The sequence below is a fragment of the Gadus chalcogrammus genome, chromosome 16 (assembly GCF_026213295.1).
Source record: "Gadus chalcogrammus isolate NIFS_2021 chromosome 16, NIFS_Gcha_1.0, whole genome shotgun sequence".
Lineage (NCBI taxonomy): Eukaryota > Metazoa > Chordata > Actinopteri > Gadiformes > Gadidae > Gadus > Gadus chalcogrammus.
The window spans coordinates 21,381,594-21,396,856 of NC_079427.1; the positions used below are offsets into that span (position 1 = coordinate 21,381,594).

Below are 15,263 nucleotides of genomic sequence, written 5' to 3' on the forward strand. Positions count from 1 at the left end.
TATATATATAATATATATATATATATATAAAAACAATAAATTATATATATGCCTCATATATGTCACCAGGTTCCAGTGATTCAAGGTTGGATTTGTAAATGTAACTTAATATATTAACTTTTATTGGTTGGTTTTAAAATGCAACCAACGCTATTAGCATTCGCACAAAATCACGAAAGTATTAATTGATCCATGTGATAGGTTCACTAATTAAGTCTTAGCTAGTACATGGTTTGATTTATCCATGTTTATGAATTAAGGCTTTACTAGTACATGGTTTGATTGATCAATGTTTATTAATCAAGTCTTAACTAGTACATGGTTTGAATGATCCATGTGAAGATTCATTAATTAAGTCATAACTAGTACAAGGTTTGACCATGTGAAAGGTTAATTAATTAGGTCCTAACTAGTACATGGTTTGATTGATCCATGTGAAAGGTTCATTAATTAAGTCTTAACTAGTACATCGTTTGATTGATCTATGTCTTAACTAGTACATGGCTTTCTGGTCTGTGTGGAAGCATCAACAGAGGGTGGAGACGCGTTGCATTCTGGGACATAAATAAAGCGCATTTAGGAAAACGGGGAGCACAAAGGAACGATAGAGGCACCTTATGAACTTTTAATAGTAAGTTAGTGGAATGTCTACTCTTATATTAATGAAACTGCTGTTGTTGCTGCAGGAGTCCAGTTAAATAGTCTAGTTGAAGCTGGAGGGATGTGAGTGAGGAGCGGGAGCAGCGGGTAAAGTGTCGCCGTGTGTTGTGCTTCTCACCCCAGTCGGTCGGAGGTCTCTCCAACCCGAGGCCGAGGACCGAAGCCCTGCTCCGTGAGGTAAACAGCGCCCTACTGCCCACCGATTACCCGAAGGTTGACATCCTGTGTGGATGAAGCGGCGCTACTTTTACCTCGTTATATGCTAGGTAGTTTTGTGTTGAGTCAGCTAGCATTAGCAGCTAACTTTGTTAGCCGAGTAGCACAGAAACGTAAGCTAGCTGAATAGCATTTTGTGGCGCAGTCATTGTCTGCCTCATATACACTGTGTGTGTGGACTGATGAATGTCCACGTCGTTAGTACATTATGAGGCGTTAGCGGGCTGATTGACAGGTATAATGTCCCACGTTGTGTACGTGTTGTCACCGCGAGCGCGTCGGAGTAAACAGAGCGCTGGAGGACGGGCCACGCCCCCTTCTGCTCCAACATTAGCACTCGCATCTTTTGGGGTGGTTGGAGCCATCCGTTGATTCGGAGGTACTTTTTCTTTCTAATGTTTTCTATAGTCCGAAATCTGTGCAATATGGGATAAAAATGACAATTAACAATTGATCAGAAAAACGGGAGGCAGTGGTTAAAGCTCACCAATGGAAAGCAACTGACAGCCAGCTGTTTGCTCCTGTTGCTACCTGATGTAATATTGTATGGCTCACGGAAACATCACTGCAGCCAGCTGTTTGCGCCTGTTGCCACCTGATGTAATAGTATAAAGCTCACAGAAACATGACATGTTTATATGATATGATGAGGTCGATAAATCTAGTTTCAGTAAGGTATTACGTTAAGATCATTATTGAGATCACATCGTTTGCTGTTAGCTCAGAGATGATCAAGTCAAGATGCGGGTTTGGTTTTAATAGTACTCACTCACATATTTTAAATATTAACTAATGTGGTTTAACAGCAGCCTAGTCTCCCTGCTATTTTTATCGTGTGTTTACACTGTATAAAAGAACAGATCCTTTATCATGCGATATTATTGAATCCAGATTTGAAAGACTGTATGAAAAACTAGGGCAACACGCCCTTAATGGGTTGGATCAATACCTGGCTGAGTTTGGCAAATTTCAGCGAAGGCTGGCTGACAAACTGCATTCCAGCTATTACCTAGTCGTTTGCTATTACTTGTTGAAAAGACAATCAGGCTGCACTATAAATCCAGGTGTGAGGTGGCTCTGCATTGACTCTGCTCTATATCGTCCCCGGTCTGGAGTAGTGTGGCTGAGCAAACGCTTCAGTCTGTTATTTGGTCCTGGTCGTCCCTGGCTCCCCCTGCGAAAGGCCCCGTAGCTGGAGCTCTTGGATGGAAAGTCTCATGCCTCAGAGAGTGCACATGTCTGCAGACAGCTGCTCAGCATCCCGTAGCGCTCCGCTGGCCTCTGCCTAGTCTGGCTCCCATCACTGCGCATCTGCTTTGATTGTCGTTATGTAACTTGGCATTTGGATTTTGGTACCGTCTAGCCTACTGTCTGTTTTTTTTATTTATTATTATCTAAGAACAGGAACACCAACCACCCCTCACTCACTTACAGTCCTGCTCGTCAAGCCCCTGGTTTCCTGCAAGAGCTATGGGTCTTAGACAGTTGGATATTAATTCCCCCCCTCCATATTATTGATTAGCATTGCAGCAGGCCGCTGAGATGCTATTGTTTGACAGCTCATTTACCTCCTGGTTTGTTTAGTTAGGTTTTGTTGAATATAATTAACCATCCACAATAAATGACAGCAATGTTCTTGAATCAAAGATGGTTTTCACTTTTGCTCTTTCTCATTTCTGTGAGAGATGTCAATATGTTTATTTGTTCAAAGATAATAGAAAATAGGAGCCTTTCACTTTGCCGTATGTTACGTTTCTATCTTCTTTCCCGATGATCTATGATTGCCTTTATTAGCCGTGATTACGTTATTGTTACATTGTGGTTCCTCTTTCTACAGAAGGACATCGTCCCCCAATTAAACCAAAGAGCAGTACTGTGCAACTTAGAAGATGGGGGTCAAAACCTTCACCCATAGTTCACCCTCCCACAGCCAGGAGATGCTGGATAAGCTCAACGCACTCCGCAGTGAGGGCCACCTCTGTGACGTCACCATCCGTGTCCAGGACAAGCTGTTCCTGGCCCACAAGGTGGTCCTGGCCTGCTGCAGCGACTTCTTCCGCACCAAGCTGGTCGGCCGCTCAGAAGAGGAAGACAAGTTTGTGCTGGACCTCCACCACGTCACGGTCAGTGGCTTCACCCCCCTCCTGGAGTACGCCTACACCTCCACCCTCTCCATCAGCACAGAGAACATCATCGATGTCCTGGCAGCCGCCAGCTACATGCAGATGTTTGCCGTGGCAAGCACCTGTTCAGAGTTCATGAAATCCAGCATACTGTGGAGCTCCGGAAACAACGGCAACAACAATTTAGGGGCAGACAAGCTGCAGGAGTCTGCGCCAGAGAGCGCGTCGTCGAACTGTGTCCTGACGCCCCTGGACGGCAGCCTGTCGCCCGTGTCGTCTGACTGCAGCTTGATGGAGCGCAACGTGCCTGTGTGCCGGGAGTCGCGGCGCAAACGTAAGACCTACGGCGTCGCCATGGCCTCGCCCGAGAGCCTCCTCAAATGCCCCACGCAGCTAGTTGCCACCTCCCCTCAGATCCCCCACCCCTCACCGTCCTTCTCGGACAGCGCGGCCCAGCCCGTGGAGTCGTCTCTGGCCTTCCCCTGGACCTTCCCCTTCGGCATGGATCGCAGGTTCCACTCTGACAAGTCCAAGCTCCCAGAGAGCCCCCGAGGCCTGGACCACGCCACGGCGGCGAGCGTGTCCTCGGTGGAGGCGCAGGTTGTTGGCCGGCGGCTGAGCGACTTCCTGACGTGCGAGAGCTCAAAGGCGGGGTCGTCGCTGATGGCGGTGGAAGAGGAGGACGTGAGGGTGAAGGTGGAGAGGCTGAGTGATGAGGAGGCCCAGGAGGGTTCCTCTCAGCCCGTCAGCGCGTCGCTGAGCGACCAGCAGACGGTGCCTGGGAGCGAGCAGGTCCAAGAGGAACTGCTCATCAGCCCACAGTCTTCCTCTATAGGTGAGGGATGCTTTCCACATGACTGGCATAATACTTCTCCTGTACTATGCACTCTAGGGTTGAGGATGATGTTTGTATATTTGAAATATAAAAGAATACACCTTATATTTGGGTTGTGTATGGGCAAGATTAAAGTGATCGTATTCTGCTTTTGTGGTTCTCCCTCTCCTGTAGTGTTGTATAGCTTTTTTTTTTTCCATAATTAAGGTCTGCTTGGCTACGAAGTGCGGGGTTACTCATTCCCAAATAAAGCATCTCTCCTGAAATGCTGGTTTACAGTAAGATTTACTTAGTGCTTTTGTTACGTCAAGAAATCCCGGAGATGCAAGAGTCGCGGGTTGTGGCTGGTTTGGCAAACACCTGTTGAGAGGTGGAGTTCTGTTAGCGCCATGTCACAAAGACACTGCTGTCGTCAGTATGAAGGCAAATTCCCTTTTTATAATATGTGGTTAAAAATACATTTTGACTCCTTCGTGAGCCAGGCATAGTTCAATGCTGTGCATCCTGTAGATTCAGGATCACTAACAATGCTTTATCTTGATTTTTCAAAAAAGGCAGCTGCTTCGACTGGTCAAGTGCAGAGGCATTGGTAGGAACAGAGCTCTCTACAACCTGTGGGAAAATTAAGGTCATTGTGTTCAAATGTTTTGGTGCGACAGCCTGAGGCTGGTTAACTTGCTAGCTAACCTAATGGTGTTCCCATGTTTTGGTTAGTCAACTGTGAGCCTTGGCTACCTTGCTACCTACAGTTATTGTGTTCAAATAGTTTTGCAGCTGAAGGCCCACTTTTACCTACAAAGATGTAAAAATATGGTGTTGGTTTTCCGACAGATGTGTGGAGTTGGATTTATCATTATACAAGTTGTAATGTTTTGGCCGCTATACAGTTATTTACCTTCTGAGACACTGTTCCCCGTTCATTTCCTGACTTTAACTTTTGCTGTTTCTGTTATGTAAAGGCCGAGTTCAACAGAAAGGGCAGGGATATTGTGTTGGTGTGTGTGTACATGTGTTTACATGGGTATGTGTGGTCAAGGTTTTTTTTCCCCAAAAAGTCCAAGAAGGCTGAATGCACAGCAAAGCCAAAAAAAAATGGCCCACTATTATTTTGTAAAACATTTGTACTTAACATAATAACTTAAAGAATAATATAGATGATTATGGGCATACTTTACACGTGTATAAAGAAAGTGGATTTCAGAAATATACTCGCTTTAAAAAAATGATTTACTATTTGAAGGCAATATTTTACAGATAATGTGCACGACCTCATGAGCTTGTCGAGGTGCTGATGAGGTGTTTTAGGACCCATCGCCATTTGTTGAGTTTAAGATGATCCCCATATCCCAGGACCTGTCATCCTAGTATAAGGGACCCTCAAAGTCCCTTATAATCCAGGGGCGATCGAAGCCAACAAACCGTCCAGATCAGGATACTCCTGGCATTTCCAGAGTACCACACAAGAAGTGATGACCACCCAGACATACCTTCCTAGGTAGCTCCAGCTGACATAAGCTATTATTTTGAGGAAACCTTTATTTCTCATTTTATTTTAGTTTGTTGTGGCATTAAATTATATGAAAAATGACTCCTCTGTTCTACTCATCAAATGCCCTAGTCAGCTCTATAATTATTGTTTGATTTCTGCAGGGTACAGGGATTCAGTGTGGCTCTAGACCTGGATGTGGGTGTTGAACCCTGGCTGGAGGGGGGGACTGGATCCTGGTTCATATTACAACCTATTAAGGAAATTACAATGATTTACAAAGTTACCCCTTATATAGAGCAAATAACTCATGAGGAAACATGACCGCATCACTGCAGCAGATATCAAGGAAGTAACAATTGAAGTTGACCAATCACAACAAAGTGGACCATCTGACCTCAGCGAATAGGAGAGGCCGAGGGGGGGGTATTAAAAGGATCTGACAAAGTCTGATAGTGATTCCGCAGCAATAAACATGTGATAATAAGGTGTATTTATTACATCAAAGCATGTCAACCATAGGCTTATGACCAAATGCACATTATGATCCCTTTAATGCAGTATAAATAATGTCTGCATTGATATGAATTAAAGCCAGGTTAGTCAACTTCTTCATATTTGGATGTATTCTCTTTACATCCTGTCATCAATCAATAAATCAAATGCTCTCAAAATAAGAAAAATATGCCTGTTTCTATGGCTAAGTGTGGCTGTAATAGCCTGTCCAATCCGAAGTACAGTATTTGGCGGCCTACCTGTCCCAGCTCTGTAACTCCCTCCCCCAAATCCGCAATTCCCGGTCCCTCATCATCTTCCAGTCCCACATCAAGACCCATCTCTTCTCCTCTGCTTATTTCTAAACCAGCCCCCATCTACTTATTTGTTGTTTGTTTCCTTTGTTAAGTTCTTTGAGTGTGAGAAAGCGCTATAGAAATGTAATGTATTTTTATCATTATTACCTACCGGGCTACCTGTGAACACCATGCAGAATACCTGAAGGGTCTCTCTCTAAGAGTCTCCCTCTCCTTCATAACATCAAGCATGCTTTGACTGGATTCTCCATATTGCTTATGCTTGCCATAAATCTATTGACGGATCTATTTGAAAGTGCATCATGATTTAATTGATTATGCAGGCCATAAATCTATTGACACATATATTTGAAAGTGCATCATGATTTCATGCACCTATTCTTGATTTAAATATGATGAAAAAGTAATAAAAGTTGTGAAGGACCTTCAAGCGCACATACACATAAACTTATACTAACTCCAAACCTATTAATTGTCAAGTGACATTTTACAAGTCGCAAATCTTGATCACCTTGACATGACTCAAACTAGGTTTGAGTCATGTCTTCTCTGCCTAGTAGACATGACGCTAACTCAAACAGCCTAGGTCTGATTCATGTCTCCCCTGCCTAATAGAAATGATGCTAACTCAAACAGCCTAGTTTTGATTCATGTCTCTCCTGCCTAGTAGACATGACGCTAACTCAAACAGCCTAGGTGTGATCATGTCTAACCTGCCTAGTAGACATGATGCTAACTCAAACAGCCTAGGTGTGATCATGTCTAACCTGCCTAGTAGACATGACGCTAACTCAAACAGCCTAGGTGTGATCATGTCTCTCCTGCCTAGTAGACATGACGCTAACTCAAACAGCCTAGGTGTGATCATGTCTCTCCTGCCTAGTAGACATGACGCTAACTCAAACAGCCTAGGTGTGATTCACGTCTCCCCTGCCTAGTAGATATGACGCTAACTCAAAAAGCCTAGGTGTGATTCATGTCTAAACTGCCTAGTAGACATGATGCTAACTCAAACAGCCTAGGTGTGATCATGTCTAGACATGATGCTAACTGAAGCATCTGCAACATAAATTAGGCTCTGGGTTTGTTCGTCACCTTATTCTTGGTCTAATTACAGGGTCGATGGATGAGGGTGTCTCTGAAGCCTTGCCATCAATGCAGAGCACGTCGAACTCTAGAGGCGAAGATGATGAAAGGTGAGGTGTTTCTGTGAATATGTTTGGAAACGCTTTAGCGAAGTGATGGGAAAGGGCCTCCAGTACGTTGATCAAACCACCCTAACCGTCTCCTGGCTTCACTGAAACAGATCAAAATGTCAGTCTTTACATCAGAAATTCAGGGCAAGTGTTTGTTTATAGGTAAGATTGAAAAGTTGAAGGATGTGGATTTATTAGAATATCCACAGAAACAAGATTTCTTAGAACATGGTAGTTGAATTTTTCATGCATGAATTGCTTTAAATTTTCAATATATGAATAGATTGTCATTTGAAGTATTAGATCTTCGACCATTTGACTCTACCTCTGGGTCAATTTAGATTACATTTGATCCCTGCTGATTTTGCATGGAAAGAAATAGGAAGGACGTCTGAGCGCGGATCATGTCTCATTTCCTAACTTTTGAATTCATACATTTGTATAAGTTTATTTATGGTTGTTTGTCTTTTGCCCTTAATCTGCCCTGGGATCAAGGCTGGATGGGATCCAGTACCCCTACCACCTCTACATCAGCCCCTCGGCCCGCTCGGGGGCCAATGGCCCAGACAGGCCCTTCCAGTGCCCCACGTGCGGAGTGCGCTTCACGCGCATTCAGAACCTGAAGCAGCACATGCTCATACACTCGGGTAGGGGCTTTTGGACCTTTGGTCTTCAAATACATTTAGCTGAAAATCATTGGGAAACGTTTTCTGAAACAACCAGCTTTTGTTATCAGTGAGTATTTTAGCCCCTGCCTACTTAGAGATATGACCTTTTTAATCACACTCATGCTATTATTAAGAAATATACTTATTACGAACAGGTCATCATATCGTTGTTAATAAGTTACAGTGCTAAACAACTGAAAGGCCGAGACAATTGTGTTAAAGCGAGGCGAACTGAAAGGTGAACCCCGATCATGTGTCATGCCTTAAACACTGCTAGAGCTAAGGTTGGACCGCTGAGTGGGCCTATAAATACTGCTAGTGCTAAGGTTGGACCGCTGAGTGGGCCTATAAATACTGCTGGAGTTAAGGTTGGACAGCTGAGTGGGCCTTTAAATACTGCTAGAGCTAAGGTTGGACCGGTGAGTGGGCCTTTAAACTAGGGATCGACTGATATGGATTTTTTAGGGCCGATACCGATATTTTTTCATCAGCCTTAGCCGATAACCGATACGCCGATACCGATTTTCTGGAGCCGATATTTTGAGCCCATAATACCCTGGAAATCCAGAGTTCTCGCGAGAGCACAATTTGAATTCGCTCAGCGAGTCACTCTGGGAACGAGCAATATACTTGTGTATATTCTGGGCCTCCCCTGGCCCAGAACATTAATCAATCATGTATCAATCGATGTATCAATATAGGCGGGCCAAAAGTGTTGCTTTTTTACCGACCGGATACGGCAAGAGTCTTATCTATTGGTTAGCTCCACTGGTCTGGATACGTCACCCCTTGTATTCTTCTGATAGTTTCAAATGCATGCTTGGTGCAGCCCCTCGAGTTGGGCCATTTTCATTAATCGTTGCCAGACCCTACAGTCTTCTAGATGTGGGTCTGGATTTTCAGGCTATGCCTCTCTCAATTAACATCATAAAAATGACACAATGATGATCGACCGATACTGAAAAAAATATCGGCTGATACGATACACGATAATATCGGCCGATCACTGCTAGCAGATAAACACTGCTAGACCTAAGGTTGGACCGCTGAGTGGCCTTTAAACACTGCTAGAGCTAAGGTTGGACCGCTGAGTGGCCTTTAAACACTGCTAGAGCTAAGGTTGGACCGCTGAGTGGCCTTTAAACACTGCTAGAGCTAAGGTTGGACCGCTGAGTGGCCTTTAAACACTGCTAGAGCTAAGGTTGGACCGCTGAGTGGGCCTATAAACACTGCTAAAGCTAAGGTTGGACCGTTGTGTGGGCCTTTAAACACTGCTAGAGCTAAGGTTGGACCGCTGAGTGGGCCTTGAACCACTTGGAGACAAAAGTAGTAGCAGTGGATTCCTCTGGGTGCTAATGTCTCCCCCTAAGGCCTGGCTCTGTGTCCCCCTGCAGGCATTAAGCCCTTCCAGTGTGACCGCTGTGGGAAAAAGTTCACGCGGGCCTACTCCCTAAAGATGCACCGGCTGAAGCACGAAGGTAAACGCTGTTTCCGGTGCCAGATTTGTAGCGCCACATTCACGTCCTTCGGCGAATATAAGCACCACATGAGGGTCTCCCGACACATAATCCGCAAGCCGCGGATTTACGAGTGCAAAACGTGCGGCGCCATGTTCACCAACTCTGGCAATTTAATTGTGCACCTCCGGAGTCTGAACCATGAGGCGTCCGAACTAGCAAACTACTTCCAGAGCAGGTGAGGAGTCCTGGAGGGTGTCAAGGCACACCCCCCCCCCCCCCCACCCCTTTCCTCCATCCCTTCCTTCCACCACCACCACCACCACCTCTCCCTCCCACATCATTTATTCAAATCACACCTGGGGCAGATTCTAACCTCTGCTAACCCCAGTGGAACAAGGTTTCTTGTCCCCTAGGTTGTGGCTGTAATGTGATGTACCTGCTGTATGAAAATGTATGAAGTTGGGTCTGTATATCGGACCTAATGAAATACATTATTTTCTGATCACTTTTGGGGATGATGAGGTGACTTGTAAAGCACTTCTCATTTAGGTACATTTCAAAAAAGATAGTGGAATAATCCAGCCATTCAGACTGTTCATATACAGGATACTATAGCTGGGACATCAGTTTAAGGACATGGCTAAATATAAATGTGTGTTAGTCGAGCTGTACATTTAGACCTATATTTCCTAACTTGCACATGTATGTATGTAAGGATGTTTGTATTTGTAGGCGTATGAAGGCCTCACTGCTGGTATTTCCAGAGTAGTCTGGTGCTCCTTACACTTCCACTTCTTAATCATCACAAGCCTCACAGCAGGGCACCACTCCTTCTGGAGGTTCATAGTAGCCGGTCCAGATGTCAGACCTCAGGGGAAAGGCTTCTTCACCCCATCCACACACTCTCAGCCCCCTTCTTCAGAGTTCATATAGAAACACTGCATTGAATGTACGGATGTCTTTTCAGTACCAATATTTGATCAGCTCCGTGACACCTCCCCTTTCCAACCTTCTATTTGTTGGCTTATTCGTTATTGTTTTATTATTTAAAAATTGCTATCAACCTTATTGACACTGATTACTTTTATATATCTGTTATACTGTTAACTCTGTTAAACTGTTGACTTTGTTATACTGTTAACTCTATTAACAGCAGACTGGTGACGCTTCCCTAATTTCCAAACCCACTCCCACCCCGCCCTACCCCTCCCCACCCTCTATGCAGTGATTTCCTCGTGCCCGACTACCTGAGCAAAGTGCAGGAGGAGGAGGAGGCGGCTGCAGCGGTGGCACTGGGGGTCCAGTACCAGCTTGAGGACCCCTCCCCCCACCTCCACCACCTTAATCCAATCTATCCCAGCAACAGCACTTCTCCCACTACGGCCTCCGGCACCGCTGCCACCTCCTCCTGCTCCTCCTCCATCCAGCTGCCGGTCATCTCCCAGGTGTCGTCCTCCACCCAGCCCTGTGATGGTTCCCCGCCGGGCTTCCTGTCTCACGAGCCGCCCCAGGAGCCGCCGGGGCCCCCCTCCCCCTCCATCGAGACGGATGTCGACGGTGGGATGGTGGCCCTTGTGAATGGCCCCGCGGCGGGGCAGGGGGCTGACGGAGGAGGGGGTGTCTCCATGGAGGAGCTGCAGCAGCACGCCCAGGCCCAGGAGCTGGCCTCCATGAGCGTAGATTGAGGATCCCCCAGCACATTACCCCTTACAGCCCCTACACCCTTCCAGCCCCTACACCCTTCTAGCCCCTACACCCTTCCAGCCCCTACACCCTTCTAGCCCCTACACCCTTCCAGCCCCTACACCCTTCTAGACCCTACACCCTTCTAGCCCCTACACCCTTCTAGCCCCTACACCCTTCTAGCCCCTACACCCTTCCAGCCCCTACACTCTTCCTGCGCTTACGCCCTTTTAGCCGCTAACCTTTTCCAGCCCCTACACCCTACTTTTGGAAAAGAAAGAAAAAGTGCCTGAGATTCTGTGAAGTACTGTAGAGAGTGGGAAGAGAGGTCTTCACTTGCCAATGCTGACTAATCAAGTCTGTTTGGGCAAATAATAGTTCAGCATTTATAGTTCCCATGCTAGTTTGTATGAACAGAGACCTTCTCCTCTAGGGTCATCGTTATAGGCAAACTGTTAATTGTTAATGTTGCAAGAGCTTGTACTGTAATTTTTATATCTGAATGCTATGTCTGTTGGGTGTCGTAAGGTGTGTGGTTGTGTTTTTATGTATGTGGATTTTAGTTTGTAAAGACAATATGAGGAGGTATGGAACCTTTCAGCTTTTCATTAAGATCAACATTTGATTGATGCTTGTATAGAAATATGAATTGACTCCATGTACGGCCTTTAACAGAGTTGTACAACTTCTGAAAAAAGAATTGGACCCTGATATGTCCATAATATGGTCAGGCATTTTAGAAAAGTCTACTTGAGCAGAAGTTGATCTGAGCTACTTTCTCAACTTTTAATTGATCAACCAGATCTAAATGGAGAACAGCAGTAGTCATGACCAGCAATGTTTTCTATGGCGATTCTATATGGCTGAAAGACTTGCAGTAAGGTAGTTCTTCCACCACACTCACCTATGGTTAGCGTTGGTGTCTCATTTAAACCCTTTTTTGTTTTTACAAATCCAATTTTCTGTGGAATCATTTTGGGACACGCATGGATCCCTGTTACGGCTGCCACCCAAATCTATCAGAAGCATTGAGGTTTGATATGATCAACATTGAAATACGTGGCCATATCTGTGGCAGACCTCTGTGCAAAGCCACTGTTTTATAATATGTATTATGACAGCTGTTCATAGAAAACAATATAGGCCTAGCTTATACCATACCTTTGCAAAGTCACGGCTATGCGTGTGAATGTTTTTACTGTGAGTGTATCACTATCAATGATTTATGCTAAAGAGGCAGTATTTCCACTCATCAACATCTGTTGATAATCAGAGCTCTGACAAGGCCTTTGTTGCTTTTTTTGTTCTGGCAGAAGCATTTGGTTGATTTCTTGTAGTCGGTGTAGTAGGCATTCTGTACTTGGTCTTTATTGTGTCTGGTAAAGATAATGATACCTGTGGTAATTTCCATCATTTGAATACTACTGATATGTATTACTGGTTTTAGAAAATTGAGGTGCTCATCTTTAATATGCCCCATCCCCCGAGCACAGCTCAAGAGCAAAAGTTAAAAATGTGATCGAAAAAAACGCAGGATCTCTGGTCTATACTGGTTTACAGTGTTTTTTTCTAATTGGCCCAGTTAGGTGTCTTCAACAATTTCATCCAATCAGTCAAATAGATTGTAATTGCGTTTTTTCCTGTCTCCTTTCTCTTCAAACAAAGGCTTGAGCGTTTACCCTTTTAAAGATGAACACAGAGTCGAGCTGTGTGGAGGTATTTCAGAAAATGCTGTCATTGGTATAACTTCTATGGACATTTGTCTTAATGAAAAGAGATCCCCATCATATGCTATATTGTCAGATTCTTTGGGAGGTTCAACTCCCCGTGACGATTGCGCTGAAATCAACTTCCTCCCACTCCACTCCCGAATTTTGGACCAAATGATCTCGCCTCATTCGAGAAGATGCCACGGCAATCAGTAATTGCACATAACCAATTAATGATAATCATTTATAAGGTCCATGCTGCTTAGCAGAGGGGCTGTGCTTTTATTGCCCCTTAACACTGTCTGATATTGTGCATTTACGAGGCTAGCCTTACAAAATGGACCTATTCAAGTCGAGTTGCACAGTCAAACTTTTAAGAAGTATTTTCTTTCTGTTCTCCATTTGAATGTTCTGAACTTTTTTAATGTTGTCTTGTGCAGTGTTCAAACATGTTTTTTGATTATGAAATGCTGCTCTTTGTCAAAAAAAAGCGAAAGTGCCCAAAGTATTTTTGTGAACCTAGTGTGCAATAATTTGACAAGTGTCGAAAAGGATATTTTGTGCTTGAAAAAAGTGTAATTTTGTGTAAATCAATGACTTAAGGAAAGCTGAAGAAAAAGAGGCAAGGATCCCAATCAATCTGTGAAATCAAGCTTATCTAGCAAACAGCTGGTTCTCTCCCAATACGCCCTTCCATTGTCAAGTTGCATGTTCATATGATTCTATGAATTGGAGAGCATGTTCTGCTGCCTCCATGGGCAACCCCTTCCTGATGTTCTGTCATGGCCTTATTCCTAGATGTCTTCATTACCTTCTTTTGTTCTTCAAGCATGTTTTTTAATTTCTGTAAGTAGCTATTTTTCTGTGCAATGTTTTGTGATATCTTGATTATATACAGTACATGCCTTTTTGGTGTACATTTGATTGATGATTTTTTCCACTTCATATTTAAATTTGCTAAGAAAAAAAAACTGTAGCTCTTCACGAGTACAAATATATATATATATATATATATAAATATATTTTTTGGGTGAGTTTTGTATTATGGTTGCTGTTAAAATGAGTATGCCATCTTTGGATCTTCTTGATTAATGTGAACAGGAGGGTGTGTGCGTGTGTGTGTGTGTGTGTGTGTGTGTGTGTGTGTGTGTGTGTGTGTGTGTGTGTGTGTGTGTGTGTGTGTGTGTGTGTGTGTGTGTGTGTGTGTGTGTGTGTGTGTGTGTGTGTGGGGGCATGCAGGGTTGTGATTGGTAGTCTTCACTTTGTGAGTGTCTTGATGTGCAGTTATACACAAAACGTACTATATTGCATATTATTTTTACTGTAGGTTACTGGACTGCAACCTGCTATGAGACAGATGTTGTATTTTGTGACTTTAATACTGTATTTCAAGCTGTTAGTTTCAAGAGTTTTGTTGAAAGTTCCCAGATAGTAACGAGACCTGCACATTATATGTTGTAAAAACAAAAAAGAGAATAAACATCAGTTTGTTGTATTGAGTGTCATTAACTGGATCTCATTACAGAGTGTATATTACAAGGGGAACACACCTTGTAACGATGCTAGTATTACTAGGTGTATTTCCCTTGTAATACTGCTAGTATTACAAGGAGAACACACCTTGTCATTCTAGCAGTGTTGTCTGCTTGGTCTTGGTTAGGGTTCTGACATTTCAGTCCTGCTGTTATAAAGCCTTTTTTGTGTCAAATTTAATTTAAATAAATCTTAACTTGCAGCCAACAATGTTGTTGTGGTTTTATAGTGAGATTTCATGGCTCAACGCGTTAAGTGAGTTCAACTGCTCCTTGTGTATTATAGCTGCTGAACCAGTCAAGTGTTTATGTGAATCTCCTTAAGTGGATAAATGGGATCACAGTATCTTGATCCCTCATGTGACGCAGGCAGTGAGGTAGCGTTTGGACCAGATGACAACGTTCTGTCCCTGGGGAGGGCTGCTGGACCCCCGCCCAGCTGGTCGTGGGTAGAAGCCTGCAGGCCAAGCGGACCCCCACAGCCCATATGGTTCAATTATGGAGAGAAAACGTTGCTAAATAACTAAACAGAATAACCCCACATCAGCTCCTGCTCTGATGCCTCGGCTCTTGAGTTCTTTCATCAAAATAAATCTGTACAACTGACAGGGACAGTGTCTGTCCCTGTCTTCAAACTGACAGGGACAGACACTGTCCCTGTCAGTTTGAAGACCTTCCTAAAGTCTACCCCACTATATGCACCCATTGCACAACACTGGGCTGTCAAACATCTTACTACTATAATAGCAGGCCTGTCGCACCAGTTACTCAAGTTACTCATTTGAGAATGTGCCAAGCAGCCTGCAGCGCACACACACACACACAGCAGCGTGAACGCATACATACACTGCAGACACGCACACACACATACACGCACACGCAC

The 15,263-nt window shown here is 44.2% G+C and overlaps 1 protein-coding gene across 3 annotated transcripts; it reads left to right on the plus strand.

The window, feature by feature from the left end:
• The first annotated feature begins 529 nt into the window (after positions 1-529).
• Positions 530-14,810, plus strand: zbtb44 (zinc finger and BTB domain containing 44). Of its 3 annotated transcripts, none has more exons than XM_056612392.1 (6): positions 530-837; positions 2,714-3,834; positions 7,250-7,328; positions 7,824-7,975; positions 9,391-9,691; positions 10,682-14,810. In XM_056612392.1, exons 2-6 carry the CDS (start codon positions 2,766-2,768, stop codon positions 11,139-11,141), a joined length of 2,061 nt encoding a protein of 686 aa, XP_056468367.1. In that variant the 5' UTR covers positions 530-837; positions 2,714-2,765; the 3' UTR covers positions 11,142-14,810. The 3 variants fall into 3 exon arrangements, with proteins under 3 accessions (XP_056468367.1, XP_056468368.1, XP_056468370.1); XM_056612393.1 differs by having other exon boundaries at positions 530-631; XM_056612395.1 differs by having other exon boundaries at positions 9,391-9,474; positions 10,682-10,787.
• Positions 14,811-15,263: the final 453 nt, after the last annotated feature.

What these genes read in the sequence shown, in the direction of transcription:
- zbtb44 (XM_056612392.1), top strand. Translation starts at nt 2,766, where the DNA reads ATGGGGGTCAAAACCTTCACCCATAGTTCACCCTCCCACAGCCAGGAG. An exon ending in CCCACAGTCTTCCTCTATAG is followed by an intron (nt 3,835 to 7,249) that starts GTGAGGGATGCT and finishes GTCTAATTACAG; the next exon opens with GGTCGATGGATGAGGGTGTC. An exon ending in GCAAACTACTTCCAGAGCAG is followed by an intron (nt 9,692 to 10,681) that starts GTGAGGAGTCCT and finishes CCCTCTATGCAG; the next exon opens with TGATTTCCTCGTGCCCGACT.